The sequence below is a fragment of the Martes martes genome, assembly GCF_963455335.1.
Source record: "Martes martes genome assembly, chromosome: 18".
Lineage (NCBI taxonomy): Eukaryota > Metazoa > Chordata > Mammalia > Carnivora > Mustelidae > Martes > Martes martes.
In genome coordinates, this window is record NC_137906.1 from 3,346,373 (window position 1) to 3,367,280 (window position 20,908).

Sequence of the window (20,908 nt, forward strand, 5' to 3'; positions counted from 1 at the left end):
AAATCTTTTTATCGCTTTTGGACTATCACCCCACAATTGCTCCCAGGATCCTTCAAAATTTTTCTTTTTGCTTTTCCTGCACCACATTAAATTTTACCTAACTGAAAGTTTTCTCAGTTAAAAGTGTCCTTTTCAGGGACACCTGGGTGGCTCAGCTGGTTAAGTGTCTGCCTTCAGTTCCGGTCATGATCCCAGGGTCCTGGGATCTACTCCCACTTCGGGCTCCTTGCTCAGCGGGGAGCCTGCTTCTCCCTCTGCCTGCTGCTCCCCCTGCATTGTGCTGGCCCTCTCTCCATCTCTGTTAAATTAATTAATTAACTGATATTTTTTAAGTGTCCTTTTCAAAATACAGGTTATTCTAATAGGTAGAATCAGCCATTTCTAACCCTTCTCACATGGAATGAAGATGACTCACTAAGACAAAGGAAAGTCAGATTTGCAGGGGTGGATAAAGACATCTTAAAAAGGAGATACGGCTGATGTGACAGGAGTGTGCCCTGGAGTCTGGGGGCGCCAAGAGGAAGACAGGAGAGTTCCCAAAGGCATAAAAATGTGTGCATTTCCCCACCACATAGAGAGGATGAAGTTTAGCTTGTGAGGGGGTCACTGAAAACTCTTCAAGCAAGTAGCAGGACTTTGTTTACGTGTGGTCCAAATCCTATGAGACGGCATTTGGAGGGCGGGTGGAAGAACGGTCAGATGAGGGGCCGGGTAGGAGGCCACCACCGCAGTATAACCAAGAGAAGGTGGGCCTGACCAGTGCAGGAGCGGAAACGGTGCCAGGTGGTGAACGGAGAGAAACAGGGAAGAAGTGCACGGAGCATGACCTATGGCAGGCGCCAGGACGCAGAGTGAGGGGAAGGGGGAGGACTTCAGGGTCCCGGCACGAGCGGATTTCCGGCTTGGATGTTCACTGGGTGGCGCACACATTAACTACAGGAGGAAATTAAAGAAGAAGAGCAAATTTAGGGCAACTACTATAGAGTTCAAGGTTGAATTTGAAATGCTTATGGATGATCCGGGTGGGGAAAAAGAACTGTGGTGAGTTCATCGGTTTATGAACCTGGAAGGGAGAAGAAAGGTCGCGGCTGGGCATTTATGTGCAAGGGTCTCCAATGAAAAGAGATGAATCAACCAGAATATAACCTCCTCCCCGGCAGGACTTTTGTCATTTTGTTTCCTACATGCACCTAAAATTACGTCTGCCCACAGGAGCACATGGTCAAGAAATAGTTAACGACTGGATGTCAGGGAGACGTGAGTGAGAAGCATAAGAGAGGAGTAAACCTGACAGAACAGTTTTAGTTGGTAAGCAAGTTAGGATTTCCGAACCCAAAAAAGCAATTTACAAACTATGTTTTGTAAAAATAATAATAATAATAATAACACAAATAAAAATAAAATAACTTGCTAGCAATTTGGGACTGATCTATGATCTAAGCCTGGGATCATTAGCTGTACAATCCCCATCCGTGTTCTCACTTTGAATATAAAAATCTAAATTTCTATTCAAATATTACTTTTGAGTATTTTAGAGTATTTGAAGTTCTACTTGGATTGAAAATAACTGTCTACTTCTATGTAAACAGAAATGACAGAAAGTGGGAGATTCGTGTTATCTGCTTTTACAGATTAGTATAAATCCTCTACCTCTGGACAGAAATAGGACTTCCCCAATACCAAGAGTTCCCAGAGCAAGAAGTTACAACTGGGTTTGTCACAACAGCACAACCACTTCTAAAAAATGTACCCATTATGAAGTCCACGTCCAAAATCTGGCAGTTTTTGCAAACAATGGACGTCTACTAGGATTTTAATAAAATAACTAAGTCAGGTAATTCCTAATAAATTGCGGCTGAGGTGCAAATGTGGGGACCCACCAAAGCCTTTATCTGTTAAAACTAAGAACTCCAGAGAACTGAGAGCACCAGCGCGCATCCAGCACGTACGGGGGCCTTCAGGAGGAGACCGCATTGTTCTCAGGAGTTCCTTAGGAAAGCAAAGGGGAGGGCAAGAAAAACGGCACGGTAAGAAGGCGACTGTTTCAAAGGACCTTAGTACACACGTCTGTAGGTGTTCACTCTCTACGAGACGCTCGACAGTGTCTCCCTTCGAACTGCCCTGAACCCCCAGTCCCGGCCCCCCTTACTCGAAGAGTTCTGCTCCAGGGCACGACGGCTCTACCAACTGTGCCCACCTGAGGGGCCGAGTCACCGGGCTCTACCCACCCATTCTGCTACGTCGGCGTCACCTCTGTAATGCCTGCACACAGAGGACGCTCAGTCCATGTCTGCTGACGGGGCAAATACGTGGAGAACGAATTAATTAGGCCACTTTAAAAGGGAATCAAATTAAAGTGTTTTATAACATCAAAATATTTTAGAAAGAGGGCATGTGGGACAGTCATTTACAGGGCAAAGAACGTTATTCATGCTTTGAAACTAAAAATAGCTTGTGCGTTGTGGGGAAAAAGCAGAGCCCCACACAAATATTTGCACGTCCAAGAGTGCGCAGGCAATCCCACCGCACACCCACCTAGCTTCCTCTCTGGCGGCTGCTCGGCAGGCTGCTTTCAGATCGCCAGCGGAGGGTGGAAGGCTGCAGTCTCCCCGGGTCAGTTTTCTGCTGCACTAGCCACGGTGCAGCTATCCCGACAGGCTAGGACCCGGGGAAGACAGACGGCCGACGGCCTCCGTGGGAAAACGGCAGACAGCAGCCACCAGGAGCGCAGAGATCTCTTGCCATAAGTTGTTGCCTCTTGTGAACGAGTTGATCAGTATCTCCTCTTACATTCCTATCCCCCAAAGAGCGAAAACAGAGGTCAGACTGTATTGGCTATTTTTTTCCGTAAGCAACAAACACTGGAATGCAAGACTACGTGATTACCAATATCATCAATTAAAATAATAAAAATAGTTATGCCAAACGTCATTCGACTTCAATCACGAAGCACCTTCTACGTGCCAGGCAATGTGGCCCAAACATGACAAACGTGGGGGGTGGAGAAGACGGAGCCGGTACCTTCCTTCAGGAGAGCCCGGATTCCAGCAGAAGGAGGAATACGGGGAAAAATGGGTCAACGGTGTCAGGTGTTAGAAACGGAAAGGGCAGGTGTACAGGCGCAGAGGAGAGAGGACTAAGGCAGAACCTGGGGAGAACAATACGGCCAGGAGGAGCCCTTCTGAGCAGACGACACTTCAGCTCAGGCTGGACAGATGAGAGAGCGCCCAGGACGCGAAGGGCGCAGGGAGCAGCACGTGCCACGGTGGGGCAGAACCTGACCTGCTGGAGGAAATGCAGGAAGGGCAGAGGGCAGGAGCCAGTGAGTGACAGATGGTGACAAGAGGTGGCCTGCAGCACTAGGGCTACAGCTCGCAGGAGCCTGAATTTTACATCGGACACACGGAGAAGCCATGACGGGCACAAGCAGTGTCCAAAGGCCCCCCGGCCACAGGATGGAGATCGCGCGGAAGGGGCTCGGGAATGGAACGGGAAACAGGAAGAAACACATCTCAGTTTTCCAAAGCTGCAACAGCAGAGATTTCAAGAGATTTACTTCCCCACGTGTGCCACAAGCCTGGGCCCTTCGCGGTGTCACAGAGAAACGTCCTCAGGCAGTTGGCTCTGCGTGAGGAGAAGGACGGTGTCCAGTCGACTCGCACACGGGGTACAAAACGAGAAAGGTCAAAAGTCAATTATAAATAGAGTGACCCCATAACCCGGTTTTCCAGGAAGTCCTGATGCGTGCTCACTGTTCCAAGGGAATTATTAATAGTGCCCTCCTTCACCCCCAGACATGTCTGACATTCGGGGATCAATTCTGGGGTCACCCCACTTATAAACAAAGGATCGTGGGAGTTTTAAGGAAAATGCATGTAATTCCGAAGGGAAACACCATCAAAGCTTCAAGACAGAAGGAGATCTGACGTAGCTGCTGGGAGACGAACGTGACTATCGAAGGCGGCCGTTCCAGACCAGGGGCGCGGCGTAAGCACAGCGTGGAGAGAGCGGGGGGCCCATGCGGCCAGCAGCAGCCACAGCTCCAGCGCGGTGCTCCTGGAGAGCAGGGGGGTACAGGTGTCTGGAGAGCAGGGGCTGGGAGAGGCGTCTGGAACACTGTGCTGGACTACCATGTCCTCCCGTAAGCACTAACGGGCTTATGTTCCATTTAGCTGCCTCTGGACAGGCCCTGAAACTCCTTTAGTAAGGGGAGTACAACGACCATCAGGGAAACACCGCACTCCTCTAGGAACCCCGATAAGACGGTAAGTATAAATGGTGAGGGAGAAAGGCCACCACGGTCACGGGAGCGGGGAAGCAGGTGGAAAGGGCACTTGTAACTTTGAAAGCAAACCTAAGTGGTTTCCCACCAACGCTGGCCGGGTGGGAGCGAGCGCGAGACACTGTCTGGAAGAAGAGAGTGGGAGGAAAACCAAGGGACTCAGAGTCGAGCCGGCAGGCGGGTTCAGAGGCAGGAAGGGAAGGGGAGAAGAGGGCCTGTCCCGGTGGAAGGAGAGGTGGAGAGAAGGAGGGTCAGAATCGCTGGGCAAAGTCCGCGTCCTTCCCACCGGGGCGTCTCCTCACCCGACCACGGAAAGAGCAGTGGGCAAACACCCCCCAGGCAGTTCACACCCGCCACACAGCCGCACTCCTCCACGCCTCCACCACCCCCTTCATGTGACAAATGCAGAGCCGTCACGTGCGGAGAGAAGAGGCAGGTGATGACAGACTATGCAAGTGGGCTCCTCGGCTTTTTCTTTTAATGATACCACCTTTCAATTAGAAAATGGATTTAAGAAGGTTGGCAGCTGTGGGGTCAGTGTTGCACAGGACATCCCCGGGAAGAGCTCTACGTGCAGAACGGAAACGCTTAACTTTCAAAGGTGCCATCCGACCGCCGGCAAGGGCTCGGCCGTCCCTCACTTTCCATTTCGGCTGAGAGGCGGGGCCTTTTCGCATCATCCCCGTTACTTCTCAGTCAGGGAAACCGGATGGCGTATTTCCTTTGTTAAATCAAAAGTCGTGGCTCACGCGGTGTGATCACTTCACTCGTGACTGTGCATAGATCGGTCTGCCCTCCTCTCCCGGGAACAGAACTCGGGTCTCACAGCGACGCATTTGACACAGAGGCCACCTACTGTGGACGGGCCTCGGGCAACTGGGAAATCGGAAGTGTAGGTTTTGCTACTTAAACAAAAATCCTTCGGGCGGCCTTCACTCTGTCTGGTTTTTGGAAGGAAAATATTTCCCTTTGAATCCGTGGACCCCAACGCAGTCATTCAAGCGCCACGTTTCATTAAAGTGAAGCTTTCTTGGTGATGAAGAACACAGGTAACGGTCTTTAGTGCCCACCAATAATACACAGCCAGTCTTTTCAGATTTCATTCATGCCTGCCCCCCAGTACCACCCATTTTTGTAATATGGAGGATTCACAGAACTTACAAACCTTAAGAGCTCAACATCAGTATGGTGCTGAAGGAAGAAAGAAAAAAGATCCCGTTACCGTATGCATAAGAAGCTGTGTTATGTGAGGGAGCTGGAAGATTTAAGGAGCGTAGAACACAATGTAATTGTTCTACCAAAGCTATATTCCAATAAACTCCTGCTAAAAAGCAACCATTCTGAAAACAGTACTTTTTGTAATATAATGTCTATGGTATTTAGAAGAAACATTTATGTTTGCCAGTTTGGGAAAAAACTCCATTAGTAAATACACAGAATGTGAATATGGTCCTAGTCTTGATAAAATTATTTTCATGCAAGATGTGATTTTAAAATTTGTAAGATCTGTTACAGGTTTTGCAAACATCGTTCTGTTCCCATTTCCCTCTTCTAAAAATAAAAAGTAGTACCATTAGTTCCTTTAAAAGCATGATGTAGCCCCTGCATTCACGTCACCAACAAAGGTGGTGCCACATTCCAGTCCCCACCCAAGGGACCGTGGCGGTAGGAGTCAGAGGAGATGCCTGGGAATCTGCCTGGTAACCAAAGCCCAGGAGTTGCTCCGACGCAGGTGGTCCAAGGACCACCCTCTGAGAAACATTATTCTGTATGTTCCCAATCCAGAAAATACAGCTAATTGCCTCTCAATCTAATTACAGCCAATCTCAGCCACTCAGAACCATCACCAGCAATTAGGACCTGTCCAGGTTTGCATGACATGATTTCAAGACACACGACACAAAGGCTTTCTGCACAAATGCAGGTGCAGAGATCACAGGGTGACCTGCTGTGACGGCGTCTGTGGAGGCAGACGCGCGGGGGACGTGGCAGCTTCAGGAGAGCTGAGATCGCTGGATGTGGGGAGTGTCTGGCGGGCCACAGGGAAGGGCTCCTGAAAGACACCAGGCGAGCCCTGACAGGACCTGCCTACATTTTGGGGCCACTTCAGCCTCTGCTCCGTGTGTGTCCGTGAGCACCAGTGCGAGGATGCACGTGCACCCCTACGTGTGAAAAGACCCGGGCTCCTGCAAGCACTTTGTCGTGTGTGCTGGCCATAAAATGACCCCCACGTGCATCAGCAGGGAATGCTCTAGAATTCACTTAGAAATGCCAAAACCAGGTTCTTTTAAACATCATTAGGACCCGGCAGTAAGGCCGGGGCATTCGAACAGCTGGGTTCCCGTGGTGAGGCAGGTCTAATGGGACTGAGGGTTAAGTACAGCAAGGCTGTGTCATCAAGGTCCCCTCGGCCCCAGCGTCAGGGACCCTCTAAGAGCACGCACCAGTCCTACTCAAGCAGAGCACGGAATTCAGCGCTGTTTTGTCTCGGACAGAGTCCCCTGAAAACGTTCAAGGGAAAGCTAAAAAAGAATGGGTGTGTTGTATCTCTCTTCATATTCAATTAAAGAGAAGCAAACGGTACTTCCAAGAGGGAGGTCACTCCGTGCTCAGCCAAGACTGCTCTGTGCAAAGCTGTTTTCAGAACGGGCGATGAAACAATTCACCATGTCGACACTTAGGAAAGCTACCATTGCAGAAATGCTGCAGAGGCTTCGCTAACAGCTCTAAGATGACGTACGAGTGACAGTGCCCCAGCAGGGGCGGCTGTAAGACAGCCCAGAGCATCACCCACTGCCCACATCACCCACTGCCGCGTCCAGTCCGATCCACCACCTTCCCCTCCCCTCGGGGCGCCTGGAGGCCCCAACTGCCCCAACTGCCCTGCTCCGCAGACCCCTATCACAGCCAATGGTTTATAGGAAAAAAAGTTATATGCGAGACTCGGACTCTGATCCCTCAAGTTCAAGAGATCAAACCATCGTTGTCTCCTGCACAGTAACTGTGTGAACAGCGGAGGGAAAAGGATCATGTCTTACAAAAAACTAACAGAGAATACAAGATGTTAACAGACTTAAAATAAGAACCTCACACGGGCACGCGTATCGAACGAGAACCGTGCAAAGGTGAGCCGCGGCAGACGGCCTGGTTTCCAGCCCAGGTTTCCACACCCAGTGGGTGTGCATTTGGCTCTCTGGGCAGGAGGAGGGCAGGCCGCTCTGCCTAGGAGCACACACTGAATCTTCAAACGCACCTCTGCCTCTTCCTCCTTGCCAAGAGAATTACAAGTTGGGCACCAAGACATCTGACAGTTTTCCAGCAACATCTACCACAGGGAGCTGCCTGTGCCTGCCTTAAAGCCCACCCACAATTTCATTTTCAATTAGCAGCTCCTCGAAAGGCAGTCATGAAAGCAGTTGCTAAAGAGCATTCAGATGTCACCGAGAGACTGCAAACCCAAACTGTAAATAGCACATTGTGACTCGCCTGTCACCACCATCAACTCCCACGGGAGTCTCGCAACACGTGGCTATCGCCGCCATCTGCTCAGCTCCCCCTCACCACCACGGCAAACCACCGGCCACCCACTCGCTCCCACCTCCCACGCGTTACCTGTCACGTGCGGGCCCGTGTGGAGACGGGGCGCCGCGAGCAGAGATTAGGATGCAGAACACGCGGGGGCTTGCTTCAGGTTTTGCAACTAAGATCTGGCCGCATGCAGAGAACGGCGTGTCATCGGAGGAGGGGAAGACTTACCATTAACACAAAATGCAGTTTTAGATAAAGAAAGGGAGTTCTGTCAAACCCCATCAACTAAAGTGCAGTGTGAAGGGAAAGCACGCGCCCTCGGCCTTCAGTCACCGGTAGTGCGGGGATTTCTGGGGGACAGAGTTGAGAACCCTTTCTCTCACTTTGTCCTTCTCTAACAATACATGCGACTTAAGTGGCCCTTAATAAAGTTACACACACACATACGTATAACGTATTCTTGGGATTTAGTGAATGCCACTGGGTTTTGGTTTTTGGGGTTTGGTGTTTTTTTTTGGTGTTTTCATTTTTATTTTTAAATGGAGTAATTTCTATAGGGCTCAGGGTCGCGCAAGCAGAGTTACTGTCCCTGTTTTACTGGCACTTCCTTTTGTAATTCAGCCTATTTTCTCCAGTAGGTTTTGTTTTCTGAATGGGTAGTCAATGTGCTATGTCCTCTTCTAGTCAATTTTTGCTAAATTCTAATTAAAAACACATATGTCACTTGGGATAAGATTTATTACTGGCCTCATCACTCCAAACATCTGTCCCACTGAGGTCAAGAGATGCTTATTATCACTCTTACCAACACCCAGGGCTGATGGACTCTATCCCAGACAGTAAGCTGAGTAGTCAGGAGACACAAAACAAGAATTCTGAAACTCAAAAAATAAACTGTCATTGCCTCCAAATGCCCAAGTTTAAAAAAAAATTAAAAATTTAAAAATTAAAAAAATCTTCATGAAACTTGTGATTGACACGTGTCCCATGTTTCCCAATACCAAACACATACCTCCAATTTAATAAATACACGACTATTCGGAACAGAGACAAGCCTGGATTGTGAGTTCCTCAAAACTAGATGTTAAAATCTGGCATCTTACCCTTATTTTGAGTTAATCAAAACTCCAAGAGCAGTTATTAAGCCAATCTTTCTCCTTCCCGTTCTTTGATCATCTGGTTTTATTTCTATTTCTGTAGTTTTAGACAAAGGAAAAAAAACAATGTGCAACTTAAAAGAGAGGATTCAATTTACTATCTCAGTTTGCAACCTTCACGTGAAAACACAATTTTCGAAAAAAGCAAATGGAATCCCAACGAAGACATTAAACTTGAAATTCTGCAGGAGGAAGTAAAAGCGATCTGACTACAGCTCCATTTCTCGACACCAGCTCGTTGCGCCTTCTGTTGCTTAACCATGATGACGAACGTATTGATGTTCGCGTGTCTTTCCACTGCTTAAGTGTGACCCCTAATTGCATTAGTGTTCCAAATGCTCTGAGATCTGCAGAGATCTGCAGGCTCTAGAGTCAAGCTGGATAAAAACCTGTGTGACTTCAGCCTGGATTTTTTTTACCCAAAACTAATGAGCTAGCCTTCAGAAATATGACTTGAACTGGATCTGTTTAATCAAAGTTGTCCGCTAAAAAGCCTCCTTTGCAAGTCAATTTCTACTCACAACAATGTCAGCGAGAAGTCCTCGAGACAACCTGAGTCAGTCACTCTGAAGTAAAGGATCAGCTTCTGGTAGTAAATGCTGTCCCCGGGGAAAGGCCTGAGCAGAGAGAAGGCTCTGGCACAGCGGTTGGCTCGGTCACCTGGACCGGTCTGTTCGACCAACACAACCACTTCCTCCCAATCAGGCCAACACACAGCGGCAACACACAAGGCAGATGCAACCCCACAGCTCTAACAATAGCTCTCCCTTTAAAGACGTGGCCCTGGGATCAATCCCTCCTCCTCCGGCACATCAGTATGCATTGTCGGTATCTACACTGTCAGCCACAAATCCCCGACCAACTCTGAGTCCGCCACAGCAGAGTTCAGGGACAGGAGCAAATTTCCATTCCTTACAGGCAATACCCACCCAGATCAACTTCTATGAGGATTTTTAAAGCACACAAAAGCCATCCTCACCAGCCAAGGTCAGAGTCTACCTGCTGGGCTCCTGAAATATTCTCAAACTCCTTTATTTCCCTCTCAAATGGGATCCTCCTATGGCTTGAAGCAATGTCAGTAGGTTGCCTCTTTCTCGGAGACATCCAGCCCTCAGCTGGATGGAGTTTTGGAACCTAAAATTCAGTTAGGAGGCAGGCTCTGGGGCTTCCTTTGATGACCCATCCTGATAGCTGCTTCTTGGAAGAGCTCATATGGCCTAAGAAATGCTCACACATCACTGGAGCCTACGTCCTCTGGTTGGGTTCCTATGAGAGAGAGGAAAAGTCGGGCTAATGGACTACACGGAGGCTTGGAAACACCCAGGCCAGCCAATCTGAGAGTTCTCCGAGCTCCCATCAACTTGTCCTCCTTCGCCGCTCTAACTTTAAAACCCCTTTGCTCTCTGCGTTTTCAACTACGATGCAGTAAAATTTTAAAGCCTCTCCCATGGTCTAGAAGTGAGACATAATGAAAGAAAACTCAATGCCCTAGGAAGGGTTAAGTTTTCCAAAAATGCTTCTGAGGAAGTCCTCCGTTGGCTCCAAGGCTTGGCAGCATGTCACGTCCCTGTGCCCTCCTGGTGGCTGCACCGAGACAGTCTTACAGTTAAAGAATAAGGCTCCTTGCAGGGACGGCGTGGGCAGCCTCTGTTTTGGTTTCCCACTCCCAAGTCTAAGTGGGGGCGGGGGCTACCACAACCTTATCAGTACAAGCTACAGCTTTTTAAACATAATGTCTGAATGCTCACATCACGAGCTAACAGTTCTGTGTAAGACAAACACAAGAAGCCTGGGGGTCAGAAAGACATGCATTCTTTGGTAAAGTTAACTTGTTCCTTTCTTCATTTTTAAAAGCCCCTTTGGAAATTAAGGAGAATGTTCAAACCTGCCAAATAAAAAAGTGCAACCATTTTAAAAGACGGCTGCCAGCCCAGCATCTTCTAAGTCAGGACATATTTATACTTAAAAACATAATCCAACAAATGAGTTCCACTGGGGGGGGTTAAGTGCCAGTTAAAAAGCTTTCCTTTCCCAGGATGAGAAAATACCAGGAGAACTGAGGTTTTACCATCAGGCAAGAGAAGTAAATGGCTGCTTGGTTTTAGAACTACACATCTCTCCTATCAAAGTATATAATTGTACGCTCACGTCAAAAAGATTAGTTGCCTTCAACGGATTCTCAGGGAAAAAAAAAATCCTATTATTTCCTCTCCACGAAGGAGTCACATCTTCCCATAATTACAGGAAAGCTGTGCATTAAGGTGCCTCCTCAGGAAGTTCCATTTCCTAATAAGATGCAACCCTAATCCACTCTCGTGGAGTCAAAAATAAAGACTAAATTCTCACCTCCTACAGCCTTCTCTCCGCTGTAGCTCTTCCCATTAAACCCCCCTCAATAAGAGGCACTAGGCAACAAACCATTCATTTAGAAATTCTCCTCAAGGACACTCTCACTCAAGACCCCCTCGCGGCTGAGATGGTCAGATTTCAGCGACTTTATCTCGTAGGAGGCAAAGGTCAGGGAAACCGTATCTACCACAACTGGAAATGCACACCCAGGACTGTCAGCACAAGCCCTTGGCCCTTGAGGACTTGTGGGTCACCTCTTACCAGTGATCGCACCCCGGACGGCACCCGTCCAGGCAACACACACGGAGCCGTGTCTCTCCCTTAAACGTCCTCACAGAAACTATCAATTACGGACTCCGAACCAAAATCACCTTTACCGAACCCTTCATTTCCAGATGGGCAGCAATGCACAGTGCTTTGCCCAGGGTTCCAAACAGCACCTGTGAGTCAAGGAAGACTACATATGGAGAGCGGGAGAGCTTTATCGCAGTTATCAACGTCTGCTTCCCTTCCTACTAGAAAAATAACACTTGATTTGGGGAGTATATTTTGGCATCAACACTGAAGATAAGAAAACACCACTTGTTTTGAAAACTCTTACATAGACCAAAAAGGTACGACTCATTTTTTCCTTCTCCATGATTCATGAGTCAAAAAAACTGCTTTTCAAATACTGTGCCTAAAATAAGGATAGCTTTGATTTCAAATACCGTTTGTACCAGAAGGTTGGCCGTCAAAAACCAAAAAGCTACTTGAATTTGAGACGTACAAGTCCTTGTCTTCACCAGAGCACAAAGCAGAAACAAGAATTTTGAGGACGGAGAATGGAAAAGTCAGACCAGGTCAGGGAGTAAGCACGTCAAGGATGAGGAACCTCACTTTAGTGTAGACTCGGAATTAAATCGGTTTCTTGCCTGAAACGGTAGAAGCCTTCCTCCTACCCTGCTGGGAGGGAGGGCCTGGGGGAGAGATGGTGGTTATCCCGCAACCTCTCTCCATGGTAATAATTACCTTTCTCACAGCTCTCATACACAGTGGCATGGGTTGGGAGTCACACAAACACCACAGGAACATCACCTTTTATAGAACCAAGCCCGTCTTCCCTCCCTCCCTCCGCTCTTTCCTGAAAGCTGTTTTTTTTTTTTTTTAATTAAAAAAAAAAAAGATATCGTCATACAAACGTGGTTGCTTTCAAACTTCCCAGTAATGTCTCTGCTCTCTGAACTTTAGGTAGTTTACCCTGTTTCTTTCTATGCCCTCGTAGGCTACTTCTATAGCCAAAGTCACTCCCTATGACCAAACCGCGGACATAATTCCTAGAAATCCTTGGAGACACTTGCGCCCTATGTGACCTGGAGCTCTCTCTCTCTTCATGCTCAACCCTCATCTCAAACAAGGGAGGCAGGATACGCAGGGAAAATAGAGCAACACAAAGAAACCGGGGTCCAAACCCTGGCTCTGTACCTCATTGCTAAGTGGCCCGAGACAAGACTTTAACTCTTTGACCTCCAGTTTCCCCATCTGGAAAGTCAACATCATATTACCCACTACCCAGGGTGACCGTGAGAATTACAGATTATATAAACTCCCTTGTTAATGACTGTAACATGGTATACACTAGATAAATGATAATAATTCCTATTAGAACTCCAACCTGGCATTTCATTTCAGGACCTATATGTACCTTCAGAAAACCTGCCCCTGTCAGATGTGGGGACACTTCCCTGAGATCCTTCTATGATCTAGACACTGATACCCATCACTCTAGATGTTCTCTTGGGAACACATCCCTCGTTACCCAACAGGTTGAACGCGGACTCCACATCTTATTGGAGGCGAGGTCATACTGATGTTTTGGGTCCTTCCGATCCTTACTCTAAAATCATCACCAAAAATACACTCTTGATGATTTATAAGAATGATTTCCAAACTAGCCTAGCCATTTTAAATAGAAAATCTAAGACCACAGAGTTCTGCGGCTCACCCCAATAGGTTCTGGTTTATTAGGTCCTGAGGAGGCGCTGAAATTGTGTTTAATAATGCTCAGGACAGGATTACTAACGATCTGCGAACATTTGGATCCACTGTTTTGTATGATCCCAGATTTCTCCCTCTGCAGAGAAACATCTGCAAACTGTAAATTACCTGTTCGGCTTCTAATTAGCAGCACCTGCTCTGTGAACCACACCCCCCCCCACCCTCTCCCTTCCTTTGCTTCCTTCAAGTGATAGTCATTCCCACCCCGTGGTCCCGCCAGAAACAAACAAAACACACCCATGACACAGGTAAGTCGGCAGGCACCAAAGCCTCCGGATTTGTGCAGAAAGAAATTGCTATAAACAGCTTCGTTTCTCATTATTAATCTGTCTCATGTGGGGATTTCCGCAGGCAGAAAGGCTCCCAAATGCCAGGAGCTATATTTTCTTGCGGATCACCAAAACCTAATTATTAACAGGCCAGTGAGCCCTACTACCAGACTTTCGCGCAATCAGCAGATCGCAAAGATAGTCTTGAACGACGGGCTACAGAGGACTGAGGAACCGAGAGGCCAGTTCACTTCTTCACCACGGCTCTCCCGCACGCCAGGGTATCCGAGCTGCTCCGGAAAACAGAAATCTCACGCACGGCCCCGCCTGCTCGCACACAACCATTCTTGGCACCTCAGAACCCTGAGATCCACCGTGGACACGATCACACCTGCCGGGTCCGTTTGTCCCCATGAGGAAGATCTCTGCCCTACAAGCCAGTCTACCCTGACGAGCTCCAAGAGTCTGGTCCGTCTGCCCCCCGACTCCGGCAGCACCGGCATCAAGCTCCGCGGCACACAGCACATCTGATAAAAAGGGACCGACGCCGAAGCGTCAAATCGTAATGACACACCGAGCGGGGACCAGCATGTGCTACGAGGAGCAAGTGCACGGCTCTGCGGGGCCGCGCTCCAGCAGCCCCCCGAGGAGGTCTTCTCCAGCCGGCAGGAGGAACCGCGGGGAGGCCGGCGCCGGCGCAAGGGACCTCGCGGCCCCGGAGAAGCACGAACCCACGCCTCCTCACCTGCCGGAGTCCCTTCGGCATCTTCTTCCTCTTCCCCAGGTGCTGGCAGAGGTTGCGGTCATTCTCTCGATCCGAGCCGTAGTGGTGTGTGCGGCTGAGCCGGCTCTTCTTGGAGTGAAAGGACAGGCCGTTGGTAAGTGCTTCTCGTTTCTTCTTGCTCAGAGGGGTCTGGCGTTTCTCCACACGTTCCTGAGGCTTAAGTGCTACATCTTTCTATAGAAAGGAAGAGAAGGAGAGGGAAGCGGGGGTTACACAGGTGTCCAGGGTCACACCCAAAACACAGGCTAAACGGGGTTACCAGAAGGGAGAGGGGAAAGCAGGAAGGGCAGGATAGGAGGACGCCTAAAACTAATAAACACGGCTCTCAAGTCTTCTGAATCCCTAATGCCACCACAAATACATCCTTTCTATTCTTGTTGGGCAGAAAAGTCAACAAAGCACAAAGCATCTGTCCATTAAAAGTGATTTCGCTGCTTAGTGGCGTTCAATCAGGTTCTCCGCTAGGTCCAGCGGCACACAATGACATTCCCCAAGGAGGCTCGATACACTCACTTTCCAAGTTGGTACATCAATTATGTTTCAGAAAAGGAGTCCTAAGTGCATGCATGATTTAAAAAAAAAAAAAAAAAAAAAAGGCAAAAGCCTGACTATACCAGGGCCAGGTGGATGCGAGCCAGCAAGAAAGAAACTATCAATTCATATGATTAAAATGTTTCCTTAATGCATTATATATTTTTACCACAAGTTCCTCTGAGCATCCTTAATTCCCAGGTCTTTGCAAAATGCAACAACAATATTATCACCAGGATGTACAGCAACTTTTCATTTATTGCTTTGTGTGTGGTTGGGGGGTGGGAAGGGTAGGAGAAACGTCACGGACGTCCCGCACGGAGTAGGCAGCAGCGGCTGCGGAGACCACAGGCCGGCATCACAGGCTGCAAGACCCAGTGCGTTCTGCGCGGGCAGGCAGCTCAGCATCTATGGAAATACCGAAAGCCCCGGGTCCAAAGCCTGACACTGACATTATCCACTAAGAGACCTGAAGTACCCACTGGTGGGATACGTGCAAATGTCCTCCAAACCCTGAGAAATGTACTCATAAAGCACGGAATTTAGATGCTGTGGCGAGCAGTGATTTGTGTGTGAGTGGGCACGACCCTGTCTACCCTGAAAATGCTCCTTCACGGAGCCTAACCCCCATATACAAAAACTCTGTTTCTGTGGTCCTAAATGAAGGCACATTAAAACAAATAATAAAAACTGAGACAAAAGTTTCCTTTTACCCATTTTCTCCTTAAAATACCTCTGTCTTTACCAACCCCCCCCCACTATCCCGCAGTCCCAAGGTGGTTCTCTATCCCACTGCTTCCCAATATCCAGTACTGCCCACTTGACATACATGCTGCTCCCCGAGGTCTTTCCCCAAATCAGCTATTGCCATCGGTCTGGGGGCTTGGATGTTTACATCTGCTCAGGCCTCAAAGCCCCACCTTCCACACCGCTCCCTCTTCTGGCTGAAGGACTCTTAGCAGGGCTGTCCACTCAGGAAGACCTTTCTTATAATGCGAAGCACTACTTTCAAGCCTTCCCTTAATACAAGTATTTTCTGTGTGCCCAGTATACACCAAGAACAAAGTCAGCACTGTCCTACAGGCGCTGGGGAAACAACTGTGTGTGTGTGTGGGGGGGGGGGCTGTCTTTACCACATGGAACTTAAAATTTAGGGACAAATATTAATCAAATCACGTAAATATACCACTGCAAACTGAACAAAGGAAAGGCAAAGGCTGCTAAAACTAGGGGAAATGGTCTAGTCCAGAGGAGTAGGATGGTGCTGAGGGCATGACTGCCATTTGACCTAGTTCTGAAAGTCGGAGCAGAGAGAACAGCTTGTGCCAAGGCCCTGAGGCAGCTGGCAGCATGACCTCTTAAAAGAATCAGGGCACACACTGAGTTATTCATCTCAGTAACCCCAATGCTTGGCAGAATCAGGCAAAGATAAATAAATCAGGCTAGATAAATAAATAAACGAGGCAACTAGTTAAAGTACCCAAACCTATAAGCAACAATAGTGACTGGATAGTATCTCAAGTAGGCGTGTGACTGGTATACAGAGTGAAGCAAACTGGAAAACTGGAAACCAAGGAATCCCGCAGGCACTGCAGAAACCAGGATCACGACAAACAGCAAGAAGCCCCGCAAGGGCCGAAAGAAGCCATCAGAGCAAGAAGGTATCAAAAATAACCATCTCATCAGGCAAATGTCTGGCTCCCGGTCCAACATCTAGCTGCCATCAGTGCTGATGGTTTGCCCTCCGCCGTTGGAGAGGCAGCTCTCCCGAGGTGAGGGAGATGTGTGGTGACGAGCATTCAGGGGACAAGCTGAGATCGAAGGGAGTGCACATGGCCATCGACTCCAGTGTCAGAACCACGGACAGAACATCTAGCCCATGAAATGGTTCAGTAAATGTCCACTATATTTAACCCTCTGTCCAGCGCCCACCACCACGGTCAGCTGTTAGACATCTGCTCGGTTCTGACCATTCTGTGTCTGACGTCGCACGCAACCAAAAAGGGCCAGCGCTCATGAAAGATGCTCAGGAATGACGGCAAACCCAGCAGAAGCAGCCAGGTGAGTCCCGTCGTGGACCGCTTCAACACACTGCAATCAACTGGACTGCTTCTTCTGAGAGTACTATCCCAACTCCCCACAGGGTTAAAAACAACAACAAAGAAGAACTCGTCTTTTTCCTACAACCCACCTATGGCCCAGCATATATATGCGTGTAGAGTATCAGATTAATAAACAAATGATACTTAATAATGTATCAACCATGCTTTTTAAAAAATGACACCATTCTCTTTGGAGCCCGAATCTCTTCTCACACTGAAGGTGCTCCAAAGTATACTGAAAATTATGTGCGATTCCATACAAATGTGAATTAATATTTATGAGAGTATGGTATAATTTCTTCCAGATCCATTTTATTTTCATGTAGCGTATTAATCAAGGCATCTCACCGCACCGCGGCATAGCTACACAGAGCGAATGGACCCCATGCCGTGACATTAGCTCGTAAGAGACCTGCCGAAGTCTTAGCAGCAGCCATACAATCATCTTAGCTCCAATTAATATTGAGATTTTTAATTCTGGAGGGTGTTGGGTGGGGAGGAGAGAGGAAGAGAGAAAGGATCAAAGTGTGTGTAGAGGTGGTGGCTTAAGAGGTAAGAAAAAAAATCAAGAGTCTTTAAAAGGTTTTTATTATAGAAGAGGTTTATATTCTCAAAGCCTAGAAATTATCTTTATTCTTTCAAAGATACAGTTTTATTTAGAAATTGCTGCATAGACACTTTGGTGTAATTCCTGAATAAGCCAGGCTACTGTTTATCCATTCCCTCTATAAACACTCCCTGGCTGCCTACGATGGATAAAGTAATCATTTAACTTCTCATTGACTGTGCTGGAGGAAAAAAGACAAGAACTATCCATTCTAAGGAAAAAGAATCAAAGACAAAAAGACTGATGATAAATCACTAACCTTATAACACTCAAGAGAGCTGTGCATGTGATTACACACACGTGTGTGTGTGCATGCATCTATACACCAACCAACAATTACCCACTGATTTAAGAATTTCCTCAAACACACTTGGGGGGGCGGGCGGTCTACAAACCACTGTTACAAAATGGGAAGGAAATTGTGTGATTTATAAAATAAATGTTTACAATCAACAAAGGATGATTTTCAAAGGCCAGTTGACTCATTTGTCTACCCTGATAAAGGCTAGTGATTCCCATGGAAAATTTATGTCCAGAGAATTACCTGCAGGGCTTTTTTGAAAATCAGGTGACCGTGCCCCCCGACTTGGCAAAGGAAGCATTTAGTAAACAAGCACTGGGAAGGAAAGCGGGGAGGGCAGAAGAGAAAGGAAGAGATCTGGAAAAAGGAAAAAACAGATACATATACGTCTAAGGCATTCATTTGACAATCAGGGAAGCTAGCGAGAAAGCAAGAAAGCCAGCACGCCAGCAACAGAAGGCTGGCCGTGAAGTAAAAAGGTTTAGACATATTTGCTGGCAATAGAGGGGGTAAGTGCACAAGCCATGCATAACAGATGGGACCCGGTTTCATGAATAGCTGAAATTATGTGATTTTTAGGTCACCGGTGATGGAGGACAGGTCACAGCAGCCACATGCCGAGAGGCGCCGAGACGGACCGTTTCCTCCAGCCCCAGCCTTCCTCAAAACAGGTGATCTCGCTCTTCACTCCCCGTCTCTCAAATTACAATCTCTCACCAAAGGCTTCCTCCGCGGCTCCCGAATTTCAAAATGAGATGGTTCGGCGCTGCGCAGACGAGGGGAGAGCGAGAAACTGCAGACGTGTCTCCGCGGCGGGGCTGCGTTTGCTGATGACAGAGGAAGCCGGAGACGACAGAAAAGCAAGGCACAATTTGCCTGCCTTGCACGAAATAGGTTTCAGAGAGTCGCCCTCTGATTTCCGGAACCGAACTGATCTGCGAGCAGCCCGTCACTTACAAAGCATCTGCGGCGCGGGTGCCTGCGTGTGCCCCTGTGGACGCCCATGTGGGAGAGAGGGGTTCGGGCTACCCAGAACCCTTCTGAACTTATCGGATCTTAGGGACGGGCGATGAAGTCACAGAGACGCCAGGAGACGTAAGAAAAGGCGCTGCTGACTGTCTCCATCAAAGGGCCTTCACGGCTGCTGTGTTCTCATTTTAGTTTGCCGTGTGCTTTGTTGGGTTCTTTTACTGCATTTGTACTTATTTTGGAATGGTTTGACAGACCATGATTCCGTCCTTTCTTAAGTGCCGAAGAGGTGAAAGCATTGACAGTGATAGTAAGAAGTGAAAAATTAAGAAAGAAACAAAACACACAGCTCTTTTGAGACGGAACTGTAGGCTACGTTAACACCAGCCCCCATTCTGGACTTCTGAACAGACCCTCAGAACCTAGACGTTTTCGTAAGGACAGGAGACTGCGCGCAGCAATTTACAAACAAAATAACCAATGTGGCATTCAAAAAAATAATTCCTCACATTCACATCTTTTAAAAACAAAACTAAAAATACCTCGCTGTGCCAGCCACTTTGCCACCTGTTAGAAATACCTAAGAAAGGTTCCCTGACCCCAGGCTGCTTAGTGGGGGTGCAGAAGACGAATCACTGAGCCGTTACAGTAGAGTGGGTTAGGCGAGGAGCCACTAAGGTGATCCCTACCGCCGCCTTTCACGCGGCGTCAGGACGGTAGGGCTGTACTGCCGGGAAGACAGAGGAGTACATCAACGGAACAAAATAAGAAACAGACCCGCATGCGCACGGAAACTGGCTTTTAGCAAAAACACAAAAGCAATTCTGTGGAGAAATAACCTTTTTAACAAATGTTGATGGAACAAATACACACACACACACACACACACATACACACACACACATATATATGAATATATATGCAAAAATTCTGGATTGGCATCTCAGTCTAATTAGGAAAAATAACTAAACGTGCATCATAAACCTAAATGCAGAACCTAGAACTATCCAACTCCCAGAAGAAAACAGAGGAGAAAACGTTTGTGACCTTGGGTTTAGCAAAGATTTCTTAGACACGATGCCAAAAGCGTAATCCATAAAAGAACAAAGTGATAAATTACTCCTCATTAAAAATTAAACCTTCTGCTCTTCAAAAGACACTGTTAAGAAAATGAAGAGACAAGTCACAGAATGGAAAACTATCTGCAAAGTGTACATAACTGAGAAAAGTTTTGTATCCGGATTTTATATATATATATATATATATATATATATTTTTTTTTTTTTAAAGATTTTATTTATTTATTTGACAGACAAAGATCACAAGTAGGCAGAGAGGCAGGCAGAGAGAGAGGAGGAAGCAGGCCCCCCGCTGAGCAGAGGGCCCAACACGGGACTTGATCCCAGGACCCCGAGACCAGGACCCGAGCCAAAGGCAGAGGCTTAGCCCACTGAGCCACCCAGGAGCCCCAGATTATATTTTTAAAAGCCCTCAAAACTACATAAAACCAACCAACCCAGTGTTCTAAACAGTCTTTAAAAAAAAAAAAAAGATTTGAACACTTAAGATATATGGGTGGCAGGTAACACTGAAAAGATGTATGACATTAACAGTCATCAGGGAAATGCAAATTGAAACCACAATGGGATGCCACTGCCTACCTCCTAGAAGGGCTAGAATGAAAAGGCCTCAGCACACCAGCTGCGGCAGGGATGCGGAGGAACGCTCATCCGTCAACGAGAGGAATGACAAACGGCCCCGCCACTCTGGCAAATAGTCCGGCCACTTCCTTAAAAGTTCAAAGTAGACCTACCCTAGGATGTAACCATTCTGCACCGAGGTATCCACCCCCCCAAGTTAAAGCACATTTCCACAAAAACGATCTGCATAAGAATGTTCATATCAGCTTTGTTACAGCTTAAAACTGGAAACAACTCAAATGTCCATCGACAGATGAACAAACCGTGAGCCAACCGTTCCGGAGAGCATTAG

General features: G+C 47.7%; 1 protein-coding gene across 2 annotated transcripts in view; it reads right to left on the reverse strand.

Annotated features, from left to right (window-relative positions):
• Nucleotides 1-20,908, reverse strand: part of AUTS2 (activator of transcription and developmental regulator AUTS2) — a gene marked incomplete at its 5' end in the record, with an annotated part of 1,085,698 nt that overhangs the window by 801,011 nt on the left and 263,779 nt on the right. For both annotated transcript variants that reach the window (XM_080830209.1, XM_080830208.1), the window contains one exon: nucleotides 14,368-14,580. In XM_080830209.1, the coding sequence (XP_080686335.1) occupies nucleotides 14,368-14,580 (213 nt within the window). The remainder of the gene's footprint in view (nucleotides 1-14,367; nucleotides 14,581-20,908) is intronic.